Raw genomic sequence first — 22094 nt, 5'->3', positions numbered from 1 at the left:
CTTCCTTCACATGACAAAAAAAAAACTTTAAACAATTAACGTTTTAAGATTATTTTGGCTGCTCCTCTAAATTCTCACGTACGATGACTGTCATAGCCCAATGCGGACGAGCTTCCATTGCACGTGATGAGGTCGCCTTTGAAAAAAAGAGAGAGCTAAACAGCTCAGTGGAGACGAGATTCGAAGCTTTCGTGACTGCAGGAATTACTCTTTGTTTTTTTTCTCCTTGGTTCTTTCGGTAAAGCAAATCCGTTTGGACATAATAATATTTTATTATGTTATATTTTTATTATTTTATTACTTCCCTTCTACGTGACTTTACCGTAAGAACCAAGAAGATGAATCCCTGCAGTCACGAAAGCTTTAAATTGAAATTATACTCTTTGGTTCATTCGGTAAAGTCACGTATAGAAAATAAATTTAAAATTAAAAGCTCAGTGGACTTGACACGGTTGAAGTAAAGTACATCGTTTTGTTGTTGTTGTTTTCTTGTTCATGTTTTTATTTTTGTTTGTTGCGGTTGCACCCGATTCAAGAGCCGAATGGCTCACAGGGCTGTACCTAATAAATTAAACTGAACATACCACAGCCATCATCATTTATCAATCATCATCATCAGCAGCAGCAGCAACAGCCCGTCACTCCAAAGAACCGCCCCGCACCGGAGTAGACACCGCCCACACAACTTAAAGTGCACTCGCACGCACACGGCACGCCACAGTCGGCTGACTCTCACGCGCGCTCGCACGCAGCGACGAGAGGAGACGGAAGGGCCGCGGGGGGCGGAGAGAGAGAGAGACACTTGCGGAGTTGAGCGAAGGAGTCTTTGTGGGCGGGTGGAGGGTTTTGTGTGTGCGTCGGTCAGAGAGACGGTGGCCGCAACTGCCGTTGACATTTTTCTCATCGGAATATCTGGTGAGTATACAACAACACGGTGTGTGCGGTGTGTGTGTACTCGATTAGAAATGAGATGGTAAAGTGTGGAGCAGCACATCTGGCTGTGACGGTCCCACCTGATGACGGAGACTTGTGTTGCCTCCGAAACGTCGTGATTTTTATTCTCATTTTATTTTTATACATTTTTTATTTCATGTTTTACCTACGTGACTTTACCGAAAGAACTAAGAGTATAAAGTGTGGAGTTTTAGTTATTTTTTTACGCGTCAAAACGGATTTGCTCAGTTTGGGGTATGTAACGTGCCGAATGTCGCCTCTACGTTTTGTTTTTACAAGGATTACAATGCGAACATTTAAAATCACATGCCGCTCTTTAAATATTGTATGCTGTGTAACGTAGTCTTTGAACATAGTGTATGCAAACATTGGAGTTATTTCTAAGGGTTCGTATTAAATAAAAAACTGGATTTGCTGTGACGGTGTTTGCAATATAGCGGTGAGGGTCTGTATTGTATAACGTGTGGTATATTACACTCCATATCCATTACTTTAGGGTGACAACTCTTTTGCACATGTATATTCCTGTATGCAGTGCTTTACTCGGGTACATGGATAACTATTATTTTGCAAATAATGTTGATGAAGGGGGGGGGGGGTGCAGGGGGAGCGGTGGGCGAAGTGGTTCGCGCATTGCCCGGCGAGCCTGAGCCACCTAAGTTTGACTCCAGGCGACGGATAACATTAGTGGCGCGCACTCCTCCGAGCTGGTTCGGCCGGGGTCCTTCCCACTCTCAACCCGCGATTGCCAAACAACCAGTGCCGGATTCTCCTAGTCGCAAAAGTAGCTACGAATGTAGTAGCTGCATGTGTAGTAGCTACTACATGTGTTGTAGTATGTAGTAGCTACTACATAGCGACGGGCCCCGCACTTTCAAGGGCCCCATGCTAAATGGTTTCAAGCTATCAATTGCGGGTCAGTGATTCTGCACTTCCTCTATCTCTATAGTACTATACCGCCTTCAACTTTTACGAGCGACCGGGTGTTTAAGGTTAGCGATTTGTCGTATTATATGGCTGTATCGCAAGTGAAAAAATACAATTACTTTAGGATGCACGTAAAAAAATGTGTTTTAATATTTACGTGTTTTTTAATGGGATATGCTACAGACCCGCACTATCTTAATCCGGCACTGCATACAACCGCTATGGCGTGGCCATTATCGAACATTAGATTGAGAATAAACCGTAATCGAATTCGCTGCATTATAATTCGTATGGATTTGTGTACTATTGCCATGACACGCTTTAACTGAACAGTCCACCCGCTCTCTCTCTCTCTCTGCCCGGTAGGTTCGATCTTTTTCTCGAGGGTAAAGAATACGCCGATAATACACCTTCACATATCTGCCCCTCCACGTAAAACCTAAAAAAAAATCCCACCAACTTTATTTTAAACATCCCCATCAGTCACAAGGCCCTTTGTGGGAGTGCCATCATTTCAGCGGGTATTGCTTCAACACGAGCGTCTCATGAGCAGAGAGGCTAGGCTCACTCGAACCCACGCTGGCGAACGGCGCGATGATTATTGGCAATTGGGGGGGGGGGACCCCCGTGTCTCTTTCTCGACTTTCATCTCCGTAGATGTTTAGGCTCGCATTGCCGCTGCTGCCTTTTGCTGCTCTGGAACCGTTTGTTGGCCCGTGCTGATTGTTACCGCGGTGGCTGAGGAGATGTGAACTACCTCGCCTGGTATACAGGAGGTCGTGGGTCCGATCCCGACCCTGACGCGCTGTTGTTTAATTTGGAGTTTGCATGTTCTCACTCTCCCCCCTCCACATTTAGAATCAAACGTGCGTTTAGAGTGCCTGGTTGCTGCTGCTGCTGCTGCTGATGTTGCTGCTATAACATTTCCACGCGAGACGCAACTTCGCTGAGCGATTATTTTGTGATCGCCAGATCGCTTCTGAACCTTTTGTTACCTATACAGCTGAGTGGGCCTTTAGCTGGTAATTCTAGATTTGAAGCTTTCGTGACTGCAAGGATTCATACTCTCAGTTTTTTTTTCGGTAAAAGTCACGTAGGTAAAAAAAATATTCTATTATTTAAAATGTTATTGTTTACTTTAGCTGGTAAATTTTAAAAAATATTCGCCCCCCTCCCCTCCCCCCCCACGATATATATCTACCGTAGAGTCTCCACGAACGAGGAGGGAAGATGCGCGACACACCGAGGAGTCCGGACGACTGCCACAGCCGTGACAGCGGCATGGGGCTGTCTCCTCGCGCCGGGACCCCCGCCTCGCCCTGCTACGGCCACGGTGGAGGACCCAGCTCCCCTCCCGAGAGCTCGTGCTCTGCTCGGCAGACCGGTGCGTTACACCCCCCCCCCCCACAATCCCCCCCCCCCCCCCTGGGGACCAGACAAAGATCCCCCCCCCTCCCCCCGTGTAGCCTTAACAGACTGTTGGGGCAAGTGCTGTTAGCGAGCAGCACCTACGAATTCTAGATTTGAAGCTTTCGTGACTGCAAGGATTCATACTCTTAGTTCTTTCGGTGAAGTCACGTAGGTAATAAATGCAATTAAAATTATTTTATTTTTATTAATTTGAATTTCATTTTTTGACTACGTGACTTTACCGAAAGAACTAAGAGTAAGCACCTACGAAGGCCGGAACGGTACACGTGACCAGCGCCACGATGTTTACGCACCGCACTCGCACATATTGACCACTAAATATATATTTTCTTGGTTTAGTAATAGGTTTTTACCCTTTAAACTGGTACAAGTTGAAAGGATAAAAACCTATTACTATATTTTGCACCCTGGTAAAGGAGGTCTCATGGTGTAAATTTTCTTGGTTCTTTCGGTCACGTAGAAGGGAATATTGTTTAATATATATTTTTATTATTTTTATTTTCCTTCTACGTGACTTTACCGAAAGAACCAAGAATATGAATCCCTGCAGTCACGAAAGCTTTAAATCACTAAATATATATTTTAAACGTGCCGTGAATACGAGCCGTCGGGCATAATGTTGCCGTGTTATTGACGAACGCGTTTCGTTTTCTTGTTGTTAACGTGTTGCTTGTCGCACCAGTGCCAATGCAGCAACAGCACCACCGAATCATTTCTATATGACGAAACATTTACACGAAAAAGTAGATTTGAATGAGCGAAGCACTCTTTTTAGCCTTTATGCAAACACCACGCTGACGACGGCTCGGTGCCGACTCGCCACTTGAGTCTTGCGACAACACGGACACATTAAACATTCGGTAAGCGGTGAGAAGCAAACGTAGCCTCCAAGGGCAAATCTCAACGAGGTAGGCGAAGCGTGCGCGTTCGATGCGATTGGCTTTCATTTCGTAACGCAACGAGCAGAATAGGAAATTAACCCGTTGAAAAAATCGGCGACTCCCAGGAAAATTAACTTCTGTGTTTTTTTTTGTGCGCGTGCGTTAATTCGGCACTCGTAAGCGGGGCTTTCTGTGGTCAGTGAGTTTTCCTTGGCCTGCCCCGCTTCTCCAAAACATCGAGAGAATGGGGAGTTCACATTACGGACCCATCGACCCACGTCACTCGGATACCCACAATATATTTTTTTGTACATTTGCACAATCGTCAATTTTATAATGGGGCGCAGTGACCTCCGTTTGGATAATCGTACATCTGCTTCCTCGCTCGCGGTTAGCGCACGACTCCCAAAATAATGTAAAAAAAAATACGTGTTCCATAACTGGGATTCTATACAATGGGGGGAGGAGAGGGGGGGGGGGTGATTCAGAGGGACGCAAGGGAAATGCGCACTATCATTGAGGACGTTTGTCGAGTTGCGTGAGGAAGGGACATTCTGGACGATGAGCCCTGCGTGAACAATTGCCATCGATGAGGTCGCACAAGTTGACACCAGCCGCCAGGAATCCCATTGATTTGTCTCGTCTGAGAAACATTTTGTCTTCAAAATCACCTATGCACGGTAAGTGGCATTTTTTTTAACGAGAGAAACTTTTCAGGCCAGTGCCCTTCAAGGTATGCAGTTAAAAAAAGAAACATCTTGTTTGCACTGATACGATATTTTAAATGTAGCCTCTCCACTGCGTCACAACTTATTTCTGCGTGCTCATTTTTAAAAGATTCGGCAAACGTTTTTGCTTATTGTGATATTTCTTTTAAAACATGTTACCTAATTTCTTTTGTAACTTTCATTATTTTAACGTTTTATATTTACAGTGTCTAAAGTGTTACATCTGCCATATTGTGCGGTATGAATCGGTCATGTTTGCTTTGTAAATGACATGTTACATTTAAGGAATCGACGGCATTTTACTCCCTTGGAAATGAGATGCAACTGAGGAGAGTGAATTTATATTTGAGAAACAATAATCCCATCCGCGATTCAATGGAACTTTCCAAACACCCTAAGGCCGGACCCTCATTATGATCGCTCTTATTTTAGGCATTCTGAGATAGGTGAAAGACGCAATTAAAATCATTATTATTTTAGAGAGGCAGAGTATACGAGCTGTACAAACAATGGGGAGTGGGGGGGGACTTGTGGGTCTTCCACGGTGGCTAGGAGATGTTAACTCCCTCGTCTGGTGCACAGGAGGTCGTGGGTTCCATCCCGACCCTGACGCCTGATGTATATTCCCAGTTTGCGTGTCTCTCTTTCTGTGGTTGTGTAGATTTTTTTTCTCCGGGCCCTCCGGTTTTTTCTCTCCACACTTATAAAACACGCGTTTAAAAAGCATTCGGCTGCTATAAATTACCACGTTATGATAAGCCACTTTCGTTGAGCAATAATCTTTGGCCGGGTCGCTTCTGAAAAACAACCACATAGCTGGGTGGCCCTAACTGATAAAATAAAATAAAAATCTCTTGACTCAGTGGGAGAAAGGCAGCTTGCTGTCTCTGCACGCCGAGTCTCCTACTTCACCCCTTGCCTATTGCCGATGGTTGTCGCTTTGCCGGTTTGCACGTTGTCACCTAACGCTTCGGTGGTTGTTAGCCGATGGTGGCGCAGCGGGTCCCGATTGCTTGCAGTGGCGTTTAGTGCCGCGCGGCACTACGAACCCGGCAGCCAGCCCGAATTCGATTCCCGCTCACGGCCGCCAAACGCCGGTGACGATTCATCTGAACCGGTCCTGGGCCTCCCTGCCACAGGCCGACTCAGCCTCAAACAGAGTGTCTGGTGTGGGGGTATAAACAATCCGTGGTGCCGACCACCCCTCCCCATCGTTGCACCGTGCCGGCCTTCACAGGTGCTCGCTACAGCCATTTGCCCCCAACAGCCTGTGAAAGCTCCAGCCGGGGGTGGATCTTTTTCTTTGGTTGTTGTTGTTGATGTTCAGGTCGTTGATGTTATTGTTGTTGTTACCGCCGCTGCAGGTGGTGAGAGCTCACGAGTCTACCAAGGCGTGCGCGTGCGCTGCACGGTCCGCACCCTGCTGGAGCGACAGAGGAACGGCCAAGTGACGGGCCAGGTGCGTCAAGCATCGCTCTTCCCACCCCCCCCCTCTCTCTATGTCTCGCTCGCTCTCGCTCTCTTATCGGAGGGAAACACTCTGCCCGCAGAGGGCCGCAGCCACAGCAGTGCGCCATATAAATAGGCCGAGCGTACGGAACGGAATGCACGCACGTGTTGGTGGTGGTGCGGCGTAGGCCGCCCCCCGTTTGCGCCGAATGCGGCGCTGAGCGGGTTTTTTTTCTTCTGCTTTCCCGGAAAAGTTGGCCGGGTTTACAAACAGCTGTGGAATTAGAATTGATAAAAAAAAGGGCGCACGCGCGTGATCGCCCACGCGCACGCACGCGCTTCGCAAAACGAGTATACCAGTTTATTTTATTGCAGTTGGAAATGTCTCGCACTTCCTGGCTAACCAGGGGGGAACTGTGTTCCGAACCGGTTTTAGCCGGTTCAGGTATCATTCACCACTGACCAGCTGTGTTGCAGTACGGTCGGGATAATTATTGTTGTTAAAGTGGCAGTGCCTGGGTGGACGTACGAACTGTTTCTAAAAACAAACCGGCTCGTTAAAGTAGTTTGTCACACTCAGCGGTGCTTTTGCATTTTACCGTGCGATCGATCTCACTGGTGCAGAAACGAGAAAACGAATGCATTTCAGAAGATCGCTAAAATAATAATAATTTACTTTGCATGCAACATGACATGAAGAAAGAAGGCATATTGCCATGGAAAGTTGGACTGATATGTTTGACACACATATATTCCAAGTTTCTCAAGTTTTGTATTGGAAAGCCAAGACTTACTTAGCATGCTCAATGTGACGAGAATACGTTTATTTGGGAACAGTACATAAAAAGTGCACTGTGAGAATGAAATACAATAATAATCGCCAGGAGACTTTTATTTTGGAGTTGCAATCGCTAACCAGTTTGGCTGGGTCAAAGATATGGGACACTATGCTGGGTAGGGATACGGTGAACGTTGGCTGCACAGTTGCCACACACACGGAACTCATTTTTTTATCTGTTAAAAACAATGGAATACATTGTAAAATGTACGACCGTTGTCAATTTCATTTGTTGTTGTTGTTGTTGTTTTTGCAGACCCAGGTGCAAGGAAGCCTGAGCAATTGCATGGAAGGTACTGCCCACACACTGGCCACTGGCTCACGCTGAAGTCGCACGCGGCACACACTTCGCTTGGCGACTGAACGGACACCGACCACCACCAGTTAGCCACGTCAATCGGAAATTCCTTTCGAGGGCAGGGCGTAGTTCAGATGTTTTTTTGTAGCTACGTTTTAGTTCTGGCTGTGTTCCATAGGACTTTGTATTGGTGAATGAATACAAAAAATAAGGCAAATTTGAAGCGCGTATTTGCAATCGCGCGGTGTGAAAATAATTACCACCCCTCATTAGTATTATTCCTATTGTTGACGTTTGCTTACCCAGGAAAGCCTCACCGAGTCTGAAGACTTGCTTTCAGCACGGTCCTGCCAAGTTTGTTTTTGTTTCTTGCAGCAGTAGGCTGCGACGCTGCGACTTGCCATCCCAATGTCAGTAATTTGCAGGCGAACATCCAGCATCGGGATGCTTTGGCCAATACCGATGGTGTAGCGTGTGTGTTTAACGCAGAGCAGGGGGAGAGCACACAAACTCCGCGCAGAAAGGCGCCCAGTCGGGAAGCGAACCTAGGTCCTTTTTGCTGTGAGGCACACGAGATTTACTGCTGCGCCACCCTGCCGCCATATTGCCGTTCATCCGTTAATTGTCATAAGTGGACGCTGCTTTAGTCACTGAAATATATATACGTAATGCAATGAAGTTTTGGCCAACGCTTTATCAGCAGTCGTACGTTTTTTCTTTCCTATCGGTGAATCAATCAGTCCAAACCCTGGTCTGCGTTGTTCGCGACTAATGTCCATTGCCTCTGTCTCCTCCCCGGCTCCCCACCACCTCTGCCCCCGCCCCCCCCCCCCCCACGATGTGCAGACCAAAGATACATCCCCAACAAGCGCCGGAGTAGTGGCAACACGCCCGTGCCCTCCAAGCGAGTGTGTCCATCCCAGCCGGTGAGAACCCTTCGTCGGAGAGGCAGCGGGCAACTACGCGCGCCACACACTCTCCCGCTCCTGTCGCCACTTTAACAACGAACCCTGGGAATAATAGTTGGAACTCCCACTACCCCCAAGGACTGTGCCCAGTGGCGAGATGTTAACTACCTCGCCTGGTATACAGAAGGTCGCGGGTTTCGATCCAGACCCTGGCAACCAGGCTTATATTTGGAGTTTGCGTGTCTCTCTCTCGTCATCGTCACGGTGGCTAGGAGATGTTTACTACCTCGCCTGGTATGCAGGAGGTCGTGGGTCCGATCCCGACCCTGACGCCTGCTGCTGTATATTTGGAGTTTGCATGTTCTTCCCGTGGTCGTGTGGATTTTTCTCCGTGTCCTCCGGTTTTTCCCTCCACATTTAGAATCAACATCGCACGCTAAGAGTATGTGGCTGCTATCAATTTCCACGTAATGAGGAACTTCGTTGGGCAATCATTTGTGGTCAGGTTGCTGCTGAACAAAGAGCTACATAGCTCAGTGGGCCTAACCTGGGACAATATATAACGCGGCGTTACGACGTATCAGCGATTCAAAGTTACCTCTTGGTAGATCGCCCTGCATGCATTAAACGTGGCACACGTGTGTAACTCGCGGTGTCTTTCGCCCTCGCAGCCCAAACAAGAGTCGGACTCCGCCTTCGAGATGTCGGAGATGTTCCAGGAAAACTCCTCCGAGTACCAAAGCGACGACCTGCAGGAAATCCTCGATAACATCCTCGAGATAGAGGAGCGGGACATGTTCAAATCCTCTTCTCCCCAGCCGGAGATGGGGACGATCACCCACGACCCGATCAACACACCGGAGCTCTTCCTGCATTTGGAGGATTGCTGGCCGGACAAGAAGTTCACGCCGGCAGAGCCGAAGCCGCAAGAGTGGCCTTGTGCCGAGCTCGACATGGGGAAGGTTCCCAAGGCGGACAACAAATGGGTGTACATCTCCGATCGCCAGCCTCAGCAACAGCAGCAGCAGGCCGCCCCCTCCCCCCTGGGCGGCAGGCCGAGCGAGCAGCCGCGGCACCAACCTCCTGCTCTTCCTGCTCCTGCTGCTCCTCCCGCTCCTCATCTGGCACCCAACGTGAGCAGCACTTGCTCCCAGGGCGGCGGCTCGTCGTTCCTGGACAGGCAGATCCAGCAGATGGAGCAGAAGCTGGCGCACGTGACGACGCAGCAGCTGTGCCAGAAGGACGTGGACGGCGACACGTAAGGGCACGACGACGAGACACGGGTCGCTCGCACTTGCACGGCGGGGGTGTCGGTGCGGCCAAAGTGGAGCTTTACCGCAGAAATCAGAAGGTTTATTTATGCTGGAGGAATCCGATGAACCGTCAAGCTTCTTTTCCATGCCGAGAAGCGGCGTTAATTGCATCAGCTGTTTAGTCTCAGGCTAGTTGAGAGTGACAGTAGCCTGCGAAAAATGCAATCGAGTATTGGTCTGCGGATTGCATTTCGTCGTGAAACTTTGTAGATGCCGACTAAATTCAGAGCCACTTGGAAGGAAGTGACATCTTGTTGCGGACTTTTCCGTGGACTCTTTTGGCAGTGGGCTGGTAACTCGAGATAATACTGGTCGCCACCCCCGTCTTATTTAAAAAATTGCATGGCTTAAAGCCATTAGTGATACGATTTTTTCTCTCTCTCTCTCTTGCTTACACATTCACGTTTAAATGGCATGAAAATCCCGGCAGCGACTGTCATAAATGACGAAATTATACCTTGTCGGCGTCACGGTGGCAAACTCTCACATATGCCCTCTTAACATGAACTTGATACGTGAAAAAAAATCCCAGCTATCCTGGCCCAATACTAATACGAATAAAACTGAGCGGTAAAGAGTTGGCCTAATTGACTCAAATTGTGCATAGTCATCCTGCTCAAACGTGCACCGTCTTCATTTGTTTGCGTGCGTGTTGTTGTGTCCACGTATGTGTTTGGCTACGTGTTGGTATGCGCGCGCGTGTGTGCGTGCTGGCATGTGCGTGTGTGCGCGTGTGCTGGTGTGTGTGTGTGCTGGTATGTGCGTGTGTGCGCGTGTGCTGGTGTGTGTGTGTGTGCTGGTATGTGCGTGTGTGCGCGTGTGCTGGTGCGTGTGTGCGTGCTGGCATGTGCGTGTGTGCGCGTGTGCTGGTGTGTGTGTGTGTGCTGGTATGTGCGTGCGTGTGCGTGCGTGCGTGACCCCACTCTAGGTTGCTGCACATTGCGGTGGTTCACGGTCAGCGGGCGCTGGCGTTCGTGCTGGCACGGAAAATGGCGAGTCACGGGTACCTGGACGAACGGGAACACAATGGCCTGGTGAGATGCGCGAGTGGCCCAGAGGTTGGAGGTGGTGGCGGGGGTGGGGGGGTCGGCAAGGGGGTGGGTTCGCACCCTGCCTCGGGTGACTTCGACGATAAAATCGGTCACGCGGCGTCGGTGTTTGTCCCCGCGTCCGGGGTCATGAATTCGACTTCCTCGACGCCGCTCGGCGTTGCGCAACTCACCGGTCGGCCCGCCCACAAGATGCAGAAATGTAAATAGCGAAGGCGCCACCTCAACTGTTGAGGAAATGCAAATGAGTGCTCAAGGAAGTCTGTAAAGGCGACGCGTAGTTACGCAACGTGTCTCTGTCCCTGTGCAATAGCGCGCGTGTGTCTCTTTTGTCTCCCGCGTGTTTTCTTCTTTGAAGGTGTAACCCGCTTCCTCAGTAACCCCCAACTCAACACGCACGTCACACACACTTGAAATGATAACAAAAAAAAAACCCCAAAGGATGTCTGCAGTGAAAAATGAACGCTATCGTAACTTTCATAAAGATAAAAAAAAAGAACCATGGAAACCACCCCGACGCTCGTTAGCGGGTGCCAGGTGACGGGTAGCAAACGGACGGCTTGGTGACACCTTCACGCGACAGTGGATTGACCACGGCTGACGATGAGGATTGTGAAAGTGCCAAATTTCGCCACGCGCAAAGTGTTTTCGGGTTCGTTGCAAAGAATAAAAACTACGCTAAAGGCGTTCACCAAAATCGTTTGAAAAAAAAATCACGATGCAATTTGTGTACCTTGAATAACAGGGCGTGTGTTTTTTTTTAACTCATTTTTTTTTTTTACCCAGTCGGCATTGCACCTGGCGACCGTGACCAATCAGCCTCTGATCGTGGGTGACCTCATGAGGCTGGGCGCTGAGAACGGCACCACCGACCGTTGGGGCCGGTCCCTGATCCACGTCTGTGCCGAGGGTGGGTTCCTGCAGGTGCTGGAGGTGAGAAATCCTCAAACCAGTTTTTTAAAACCGATATTTAATTTGACTGGGTAAGGCCCCAGTGAGCTTCATAGCTTTCTTTCAGAAGCGACCTGCGCACAAGTGATATCTCAACGAAGTGGCTCATCACAATTTACATCAATCAAATACTCTAAACGCGTGTTGATTTATAAATGTGGAGGGTAAAACCAGAGGACCCGGAGAAAAATCCACGCGACCATGGGGAGAACATGCAAACTTCAAACATAAAGACGTCAGGGTTTGGGATTGAACCCAGCGACCTCCTGCATAACGGTCGAGGCATTAAATATCTCGCTACCGTGGCGTCCTATCCTCAATCGGTATCACTTAATTTTTTTGGGATTATACTTGGTTACCCCGGAAAGCCTCACAGAGTTCTAAGACTGCTTATTCGGAGCGATGTTGCCGAGTGTGTTGTGCGAACACCGCGCGTTAAGCGCGGACCTACCGTGCGAGTTGTTTTTGGTTCCGATGCTATGTGAGAGAACGTCGGGGTGCGGGAGCAGGTGGTATAACGCGTTCGTGATGTTTCCGCCTCGGTGGATGCAGGTTCTGAAGAAGTGGTGCAAGCAGAGGGGAAAGGTCTTGGAGGTTGACGTTACGAATTTCGAAGGTAGGTTTCGTGTTCTCCACGCGGAGCCCTTTGAATACCTCACCACAGATTGCGAGTGTCTCGAGTCCAAACACAATCGCGATCTCTAGAGCTTTGTGTTAAACCACTGTTGATATCTTACAGATTTAAACGTATATATTTCTATCACTCTTTTGTTCCCTTTAATTAATCCCAATGGTTTTAAACATTTCAAAAACTTACTTGGCAGGTTTAATTACATTTTCTTGTAGTGACATCGCAGGCTTCAGTCATATTCACACATTCGCACGTCTGCACATGGCACGGTATACATTTGACGGTGTTTTTTTTAACGAAAGCCGACTGATGAATTGACAACGATTGGAGAGAGAGAGAGAGAGAGACGACGATGAGTTGACGATTGATGCAAATTGATGCACGAATTGAAGCGCAGTGCACTGGGACAATATTGGCAGCTCGCACGAGAGAGCCGTGTTATCCGGACAGTAGGCAAGGGCAGGAGGCCAATGAGAGAAGTCACAACGACAGAGGCCATCAAATCAGTCAGCAAGTGTGCCGATTAAGGCACGGAAGGTTCTCGAGTAATCAACGAAACTCTTCGCTTTTTAAGTTTTTCATTCCTGGGCCCTTGTCAATTACGAATGAACCCTGACGAATGAACCCTGACGAATGAACCCCAATGAATGAACCCGAAGGAATGAGCCCGAACGAATGAACCCTGACGAACCGACGTTGCTGCTGCCACCGTTGTTGCTGCGGCCGCCGATGATCAGGCGCCGTTGCGTTTTGCCTGCCATGGACGAGCGTGGAACTCGCTAACGGAGGACGCCTCTCCCCCTGCCCGCCCCCCTCAGGCCTCACGCCGCTGCACTGCGCGGTGATGGCGCACGGCCAGACGGCGCGGGAGCTGCAGGCGATGCTCGAACGCCCCCAGAATGCCTGTGGGGCGGCGGAGCTGGTGCGGCTGCAGCAGCGCAAGCAGCACCTCCTGGGAACCGTCGCCATGCTGCTGGGCATGGGGGCCTCGCTCCACGCTCAGGTGAGAGCCGTTTTTTTTTTATTAAAACCAAACTTTATTTTTTATTTTACCCACGCCTTCGATTAGTGCGTTTGGCTATGTATGGTGTATAAGAAGTCCAACATACGTACCATACACGTTCAAAATACATGTATTACCAGGTAAGACCTACTGAGAAAAATAGTTATATTCAGAAGTGACCTGAACACAAGCGATAGCCCAACAAAGCGGCTTATCATGTGGACATTTCTAGCAGCCAAATACTCTAAAATGTGTGATGTTAATTCGAAATGTGGATGTAAAAACCGGTGGACCTGGAGAAAAATCGATGCGACCATGGGGAGAGAGACACGCAAATTCCAAATATATAGGCATCAGGGTCGGGATCGAACGCACGACCTCCTGCATACCAGGCGAGGTAGTTAACATCTCGCCACCGCGGCACCATCCTGACCCGAGCTTCGATAAAATGAGTCGCGTTTCGTGGGGAGGTCAAGAGTGGGGGCTGCTCTATGGATAGCGTCTCATCAGCAGAGCCAGGCTTGCTTACACCAATGCTGGCGGCCTGCCACACGTCCGTGGGCAAGGACACTCTCTGTTGGATACGGCTCCTGGATCGACGCGAAGACACACTTAAACGTTTGTGCTTTCGCTGAATTGTCCCCACCTGAAGAAGGATGCTTGTGTTGCGCCCGAAACGTCGTGATTTTATTTATTTTAATTTTGTACCTCCGTGACTTTCCCGAAAAAACCAAAGAGCATATAATCCTTGCAGTCACGAAAACTTCAAATCTAGAATCTACGCAAAGCTACTTAAAAACAATGCATAATAATCATCAGCATCATTGCGGAGAATATAAGTAACAACAAAAATATTTGCTTGCATTCTCAGCTTTGTCTGTTTCACACGAATGCGCTTTGTTAAAAGGGGTGTGCAAAATGACAGCGATAAACTAATCCCGGGGATTGCTGCTGCTGTTGTTGTTTTCGATGCAGGATGGAAAGAGTGGCAGGTCAGTGATTCACTTCGCTGTGCAGGACTCCAACCTCGAGCTGCTCGACTTCCTGCTCCGTCTCCCGACGTGCAGTCCACAGCTGATCAACATGAAGGTAAGATCTTCTTGGTTCTTTCGGTAAAGTCACGTAGAAGGAAAATAATAGAATAATAAAAATAAAACATAATAAAATAATTCTCACGACGCAAGCAGCCGTCTTCAGGTGGAGAACAGGTCTGTCGAGAAGGCAGAGTCTGAATGGCACGCCCCAGGCTTGGAGCGACTATTTATGCTGGGATGGAGGGGCGAAGAGCGCCTTGACAAAATAATTTGCATATCAAGAGGGATTTAGCATATTTATGGGAAATGCAGATATGCGATTAGTACTACTTGTGAAATGCGTAGGAGGTTTGGCGAGGGGTTTAAAGTCATTATGCCCGTGCATTGTGCACGATTAGCAGTAAGATCGTCGACACGACGACAGCAATAATCCGATGAGCTGCAAAGCTCTACAAGTCACTCCTTAGGAGGGGGTGGGTGGGGGCGTGAAGGGAGTGGTGGGGGGGCACTGCCGTGGGGAGCGGTGGTGCAGCGGTCGGCGCGCTGCGCTACGAACCCGGCGGCCCGAGTTCGGTTCCCGCTCACGGCCAACACCGGTGACGATTATCTGAACCGGTCGTGGGCCTCCCCAAGGTCGACCCAGCCTCAAATGAGTACCTGGAGCGGTGTGTAAACATCGCCACTGGGGAGACAAAGGCGGCAGGGCGTGGTGCTGGCCACCCACCCCCTCGTGTGCCGTGCCGGCCTTCATAGGCGCTACTCGCTAACAGCACTTGCCCCAACAGTCTGGTAAGGCTACACAGGGGATCTTTGTTCTATCGGCGGCGGCGGTGGTGGTGGTGGGTGGCACTGGCGTTGCTATTGTCATCACTTCACGTGGGGTTTGCCTGTGGACCGTTTGCAGGCTTACAACGGGAACACGGCGCTGCACGTGGCGGCCGGGATGGGCAACGGCGATGCCTGCGGTGGCGGCGAGCAGGAGAACGTGATCCTGTTGCTGATGCACTACGGCGCCGACCCGAGCGTGCGCAACCTGGAGAACGAGCAGCCGCTCCACCTGGTGTACCAGGGCAGCGCGAGCGCCGAATTGGTGAGCCCGACGACAGGCGCTGTCGACATCGTGGTGAATGTCGTCATCCGATCAGCCGCGATCGGCCCAGTTGTCAGATAGATCGGTCGCCACCGTGATTGTGATGCTCACGGTCATCGTCGTTCGTGTCCTCGTCACATTCCTCGTCGCCGATGACCTGTCACCATCACTCGCGCCATGACCTTGATCACAATCGTCATCGATGCACATTTTTGTAAGTAACTTCACTGTCGTCAGTCGGGTTTGACTCACGATCTTAATCGTAACGTTGATTGATAATCATCGTACCGTAACGGCGCGCTCGTCAACACGTCCAGAATGAAAAACGTGAAACGCAACGCCGCCGTTGAACGCGCGTGTTTATCTTACGCCGCTTAACCCAGTGCCTCCCTTCCCCCCGCTGTTGTTTTTGTTGTTGTTCTCCGCAGGTGAAACAGATCCTAAGAGGGAGGGCTGGGGTGTCTCCACGAGCATGGGCCCCTGCTCAGGCCATCCTGGGCAGGCAGTGACTTTGGTTCGCATGGCGTCGCCCTGGTCAGAAAATCACTGTCATGTGACAGTCGGGTTTCCTTCAATGTTTTCAATTTAGCGACTTAAGGTGTCTGGGTTTGGCTCCTAGGCCGTCGAGCACGAAGGCTCGCAAACGCACCGTCTCTTAGGGCCTTCCAACGTCCGCGAACGTGAAATGCCAAAGCAAATAAACGCGACGTCTCCATTTTCTCCGAGATCCTAAAAAGCAAATGGCGATTAATTGGCATTTTCCAGCCAAATTTTTTGTTCGTCGGTTAAAAAAGCCGAGCATCGGCCACCACTAGCAACTCCTGACGGCAATTTATCTGCGTATTTATTTCCGCTAAAACAAACGGCGTGCACCGTAGATGCAAATTGGTCACGAGCAGTCAGCGGCTTATCACTGCTGCAAAAAATTGTCAACAATATGCCCTCTTTTAAACACCAATTTGGTTTTGGTTGTTGTCGCGTTATTTGTTTTTTGGCCGGGTGGAGGGTGGGGGTGTGGCAACCACTCCTAAAATGCCCCCCCCCCAACCCTACCCCAGTCCACGTTCGAGACTTGGAAGGTGCGATTTTGTCTGCGTGTGCGGGACGGTGCTTGCGAGCTGTCGTGGCCTGTGCCACAAGGAACTTTTCCCAGGGACTGTTGCGAAGTATTCATGGTTTCTATGAAACTCCACGTGTTGGTCGCGTTACGTGGCCACCTGTATAGTTATACGATGAGGCGCTCCCCCTTATATAACCACTTTCGTTTCTCTTACTGTCATTTTTACGCGTGATTTTTGTTGTCGTTGTTGCTAAAGCGTAGATCATGTCGGAGAAAGTTTCACTCATCTGGTAGGCGTGGGCATTGACTGCCCCTCGAGAGAGAGAGGCATTTAATGCTTTGTAGCGCAGAGCTTCATCGTTCTCCAAGCCTCCGCTCATTCATGACCAAGTGCGCAGGCGGGGACAGAATAAATCTCAATAGAGACCCGGTTAGAGGGGTTATTATGGTTAGTGCTCAGCAATTACGAATTATATTTTTCATGAAATGTTTTTATAACGTACAATCAGTTAGAAACCATTGACGTAATGGCTATTACATAGCTTAAAACGCCGCTATAATTAACCTCTATTCCACAGCACAGTCATTATTATAGTCCACGTTTGGCTGCCTATTGTAATAGCGATGAGAGGATTATGAGTGAGTTTGGTCAATGAGACAGACAATTTGTGTGGCTTATTTATTTTAATTATTTTGTTCTTACAGATGAGTTAAACTTGGCTCTGCAACAAAGTCAATACGTTTAGCATACATAATATTTAATATTTTCTAACCGTCGTGTTACATATACATATTTAAAACTATTTTTTCACCTTTGATTATAATTTATGACGCAACATTTGTGTGTTTTTATACATCCTGATTATTGTTTATGTTTACGAAGATTTTCAACGTCTATATAATTAAGGTTATGATTCTTTAACAATGATAAGAATAGGTAAGAAATTTAACATTTTGCTCTTTACTTTGAAGGTAGCATGTTTAAAGTTTAAGTAGGATTCTGATTTAGTTGCATCCGCAGTTGTTTCAAAGTCCACTGATATTATAATAAAACAAATTGTTATTCGTGTTTGACAAACCATGATCCTAGCACTGCTGGATAAAGGTCTCTCTCCGTACTCTCGGTCACTGGTGGTCGTTTGACCATACTTCACCACGCCGGTCGGTGCAGATTGCTGGAGGGCCGGGGGTTGGGGCCCCAGAATTGGTTCAGATACCATACACCACAGGATGTTATCCATGAGCGGGAATCTAACTTGGGTTGCCGGGTTCATGGGGCAGTGCGGGAAACCGTTTCACTGCGTCACCGCTAAATCCAAAATTATGTCATTCGAATAAATGTGTAACAGTGTGCTATCCCAGCGTACGAGTATTTTATGGGGTTTACTGTGTCGGGTACATAAATATATATATACGTGTAATGCGCGCGTAGTAGCATGGTTTTCACGGTCGCGTGAATCATTTTAACGTCTTCAAATTAATAGCTGAAGGGGGATTTCTTTCGAGGGAATTTTGTACGTCTCCGATAGCGTAACACACGTTCTATAAATCGTGAAGGCAAAACTGTTCATCTCTATTCGAGAGAGAGAGAGATATATATTAATATAAATGTTCTGTATACGGGTAGTAATCATAATGTTTTTAAATTACTCTATCGTTATCGCTTCCTGTGTAGTCGTAAATGTGAAACGCATGCGTACGCGTCGCGTGGACGATGTAACTACGGTAACTATGAACTCAACTTTAATTTTACCAGCTAAAGCCCTCTGAGCTATGTAGCTCTTTTTCAGGAGTAAAGCTGGCCACAAATGACAGCTCAACGAAGTGGCTTATCGCGTGGAAATGTATCGCCGCCAAATAATAAAAAAACGCGTGCTTATAACTGTGGAGGGGAAAAACGGAGTCCCACACGACCACGGGGAGAACATGAAAACACCAATTATACAACAGACGTCAGGATCGGGATCGAACACACGACCTCCTGCATACAAGGCGAGGGAGATGACATCTTGTGGCCACCGCGGCGCCCCATATGTTGACAAGATGGGCACGTGGTTTCCGCTGAATCTCCGTCGTTCGATCGCCGCTACCATGCGACTCTCCCGGGCGTCGTTTTTTGTTGAGCTTCAACAATAAAAGCATCAGTTTTCACTTTCGGTCGGTCGTCGCGTTTGTGCGAGGGATTATCTGACGACGTGTGACGATTCGGTGACGAGTCGACGGGTATAGTTTTCATTTCGATTGTGTTATCCTTCATGCATGCAAAAAAAAACTAATAAAAGACTTCACGTCGCTAAAGGCAACCCCGTGAGTTTCCGGCGTGAGCTTATTGTCCCCCATCGAGAGGGCTCGCGACGCGTGCCGACGTTGCGTGGATCGGTTTTTTACCCTTCTATCCGGCAACAAAACTGACACCTTTTTTACAAGGAGTCATGTTTGCATAGACCACAAAACCTGCAGTCATAATGCAAACAAAAAACATAACTCTGATCATGTGCACTGTCCTTGAAGTTGATTGGTCCACACCCGAGACAGCTTTCCTTAGAGCCTAGTCTCACATGGGTTGGACCAGATGATGCCAAAAGGCGTCATCTGGTCAGAGTTATGTGTTTTGTTTGCATTATGACTGCAGGTATTGTGGTCTATGCAAAACATGACTCCTTGTAAAAAAAAGGTGTCAGTTTTGCTGCCAGATAGAAGGGTAAAAAACCAATTTTCATATTTTTTACTGGCAAATTAGGTTCCAATGGTGTTGCGTGGATCCTTCACGTTTCCAAGTTTCAAGTTTCATTTATTAGGTATAGCCCTGTGAGCCATTCGGCTCTTGAATCGGGTGCAACCGCAACAAACAAAAAAACAAAAACATGAACAAGAAAACATCTTTAAGTGACTACGTGGAAACAGAAAATCCAAGAAAAGACAGCTAAATATTGCAGAAAAAGCACCGTACACCAACACTGCGTGCAAAAATCCCAGTGGGATGCAAGTCAAACAACAACAACAACCACAAGACAACTTAGATTAAGGCCATCAGTCTAACTCTGTACTACAACAAACAAACATGGCCAAACCGAAAAACTTTTCAAAAATCACCAAAATAAAGCCATAAAAGCAATGAAACAGTGATCATAGGAACTGTGACCAAATTTTCACAATAAACGACGTGAACAACATGTACTACCAAACTCTGCAGCCACGTAAGACAACGGGGCAGGCTTCCACGAGTTACGCTGGGCCAAGGCGGCTGCCCACGTCGAAACGAACTTCAGAAAGGAATCCACTGGAATTTTTCTTCTTGGTTCTTTCGGTAAAGTCACGTAGAATGGAAATAATAAAATAATAAAAATAAAACATAATAAAATAATTCTCACGATGTTTCGGCCACAACGCAAGCAGCCGTCCTCAGGTGAAGAACAGGTCTGTCGAGAAGACAGAGTCTTCTTCTCGAACAGGTCTGTCTTCCCGACAGACCTGTTCTTCACCCGAGGACGGCTGCTTGCGTTGTGGCCAAAACGTCGTGAGAATTATTTTATTATGTTTTATTAAGACATTCAGACGCTGTCTTTCCGACAGACCTGTTCTCCACCTGAGGACGGCTGCTTGCGTTGTGGCCGAAACGTCGTGAGAATTATTTTATTATGTTTTATTTTTATTATTTTATTATTTCCCTTCTACGTTACTTTACCGAAAGAACCAAGAAGATGAATCGCTGCAGTCACGAAAGCTTTAAATCGAAATTCCACTGGAATTTGTTCGGGCGATGCGGCTAAAGGGATGGGTGCTGACGGGCGTTGCGTGAGGTTTCCATTAAACTAAACTCTTCTTTTTTATTTCACCAGGTGAGGCCCACCGAGCGAGGTAGCTCTTTTTCAGAAGCGACTTGGCCACAAATGATAGCTCAACGAAGGTGGCTTATGTGAACACATCTAGCAGCCAAATGCTCTGAGCCGCATGTTCCTAGATGTGGACGGAAAATTTCGGAGGGCCTAGATAAAAATCCACACGACCACGGGGAGAGAAACACGCAAACTCCACATATACATTCGGCGTCAGGGTCGGGATCGGGATCGAACCCATGCCCTCCTGTATACGAGGCGAGGGAGTTCACATCTCGCCATCGTGGCTTATAAACGTAAGCGGTGCAATCGAAGAGGACGTGACCGTTACGAGCACAGATTCAACAGTTCCACAGACTCACGAAATGGCTCGCGTGACATTCACGTTGTTTTAACATTTCATAAATAATGCAATCATCGGGTTAATTAATGGAAATATTTGTATGAGTTAATAGCCTTCCAATTAAGATCTACGCGTTTTGTACTTCGTGAAATCTCAGGAGTAAAATTTATTTTGCGTAGCCCGGTGAGAACTCAAGGAAGCAGGGCATCGTCTGATGTGTCCCCGTAATTACAAAACTAATAGCCTACAAAATTAGGTGCAACCGTAGTTAGAAGAGAAATCAGTTTACCAAAAATCAACAACTGCATTACGTGACGGAAAATAATTCGAAAAGAGTGCACGAACAAAAGCGAACACGAACCTGTGTTGCCAGTAACAAACGTTGACTCGGACTATCGCTTTGGCAGAAGTTTGCCTCTGTCTGAGAGGATGTCTGATTTTCGACTGTACGTGCTGATTTCCTGAAATTATGATCAATTCCGCGTGATGCGGTGGTCACATTTGATTGAGATTTGTGCCGTTGTGTTCACGTGTGTTGCCCTTCCTCCGCACCTCCGATTAGCGCGGTTGGCTACGTACGGTGCGAAAGAAGTTCAACACGCGTACATTCATTCTTATTCACCTCGCCTGGTATACGGGGAGGTCGTGGGTTCGATCCCGATCCTGACGACTTTTGTATATCTGCATCTTTCTCTCCCAATAGTCGTGTGGATTTTTCTCCGGATCCTCCGGTTTTTCCCTCCACACTTCGAGTCAACGTGCGTTTTGAGTGTTCGGCTGCTATGCATTTCCACGTCGCAATAAGCCACTTCGTTGAGCTATCATTTGTGGCCAGGTCACTTCTGAAAAAGAGCTAATAGCTCAGTGGGCCTTATCTAGTTTAATAACAACGACAAAATACCGGAGGTTGCTGGGTTTGTGTGGGAGGAAGAGAGAGAAAACTGTAATTTCCGTGTCCTCAGCACTGTGCATTTAACTTAATATTGCAGTCACAACTAAGGTTCGATGCTAATATAATATTAATGTACAACTCATCTCATCGCGACCGCATCTCACCACACCGTGCAAGCCGAATGACGTACTCAATGTATGGAGGAGACTTACGTAGCCGATTTAAAAAAAAATCTGAAAATTTATAATCGTAGTTTGCACTTATTATGCGCCGTTCACAATCCCTCTTGGTGCTTTAAGTAGAAAGAGGCTAAACTTGAACTCGAGCTTAGGAAGAGAGAGCAGTGGTGACAGACGGAGAGAGAGCAGCAGTGGTGAAGGGGTGACGACTTCCAATTGTTCGTTTTGTGTAACCCGACGAGCAGTGGCAGATTAAGCTAGTGCGGGCCTGTAGCATATGATGTTATAAAGGGGCCCTA

General features: G+C 48.0%; 1 protein-coding gene across 2 annotated transcripts; it reads left to right on the top strand.

Annotated features, from left to right (window-relative positions):
- Window positions 1-707: 707 nt before the first annotated feature.
- LOC144728579 (NF-kappa-B inhibitor zeta-like) lies at window positions 708-18848 on the top strand. Of its 2 annotated transcripts, XM_078608106.1 has the most exons (13): window positions 708-915; window positions 3088-3265; window positions 6286-6380; window positions 7465-7501; window positions 8353-8432; window positions 9086-9672; window positions 10656-10761; window positions 11563-11709; window positions 12280-12343; window positions 13177-13361; window positions 14337-14450; window positions 15300-15485; window positions 15914-18848. In XM_078608106.1, exons 2-13 carry the CDS (start codon window positions 3112-3114, stop codon window positions 15992-15994), a joined length of 1836 nt encoding a protein of 611 aa, XP_078464232.1. In that variant the 5' UTR covers window positions 708-915; window positions 3088-3111; the 3' UTR covers window positions 15995-18848. The 2 variants fall into 2 exon arrangements, with proteins under 2 accessions (XP_078464232.1, XP_078464233.1); XM_078608107.1 differs by lacking the exons at window positions 708-915; window positions 3088-3265 and adding an exon at window positions 3472-4873.
- Window positions 18849-22094: the final 3246 nt, after the last annotated feature.

Source organism: Lampetra planeri, chromosome 29, assembly GCF_965212315.1.
Source record: "Lampetra planeri chromosome 29, kcLamPlan1.2.h2, whole genome shotgun sequence".
Taxonomy (NCBI): domain Eukaryota; kingdom Metazoa; phylum Chordata; class Hyperoartia; order Petromyzontiformes; family Petromyzontidae; genus Lampetra; species Lampetra planeri.
The sequence above is the reverse complement of the archived record's forward strand: the minus strand, read 5'-3'. Positions and strand labels throughout refer to the sequence as shown.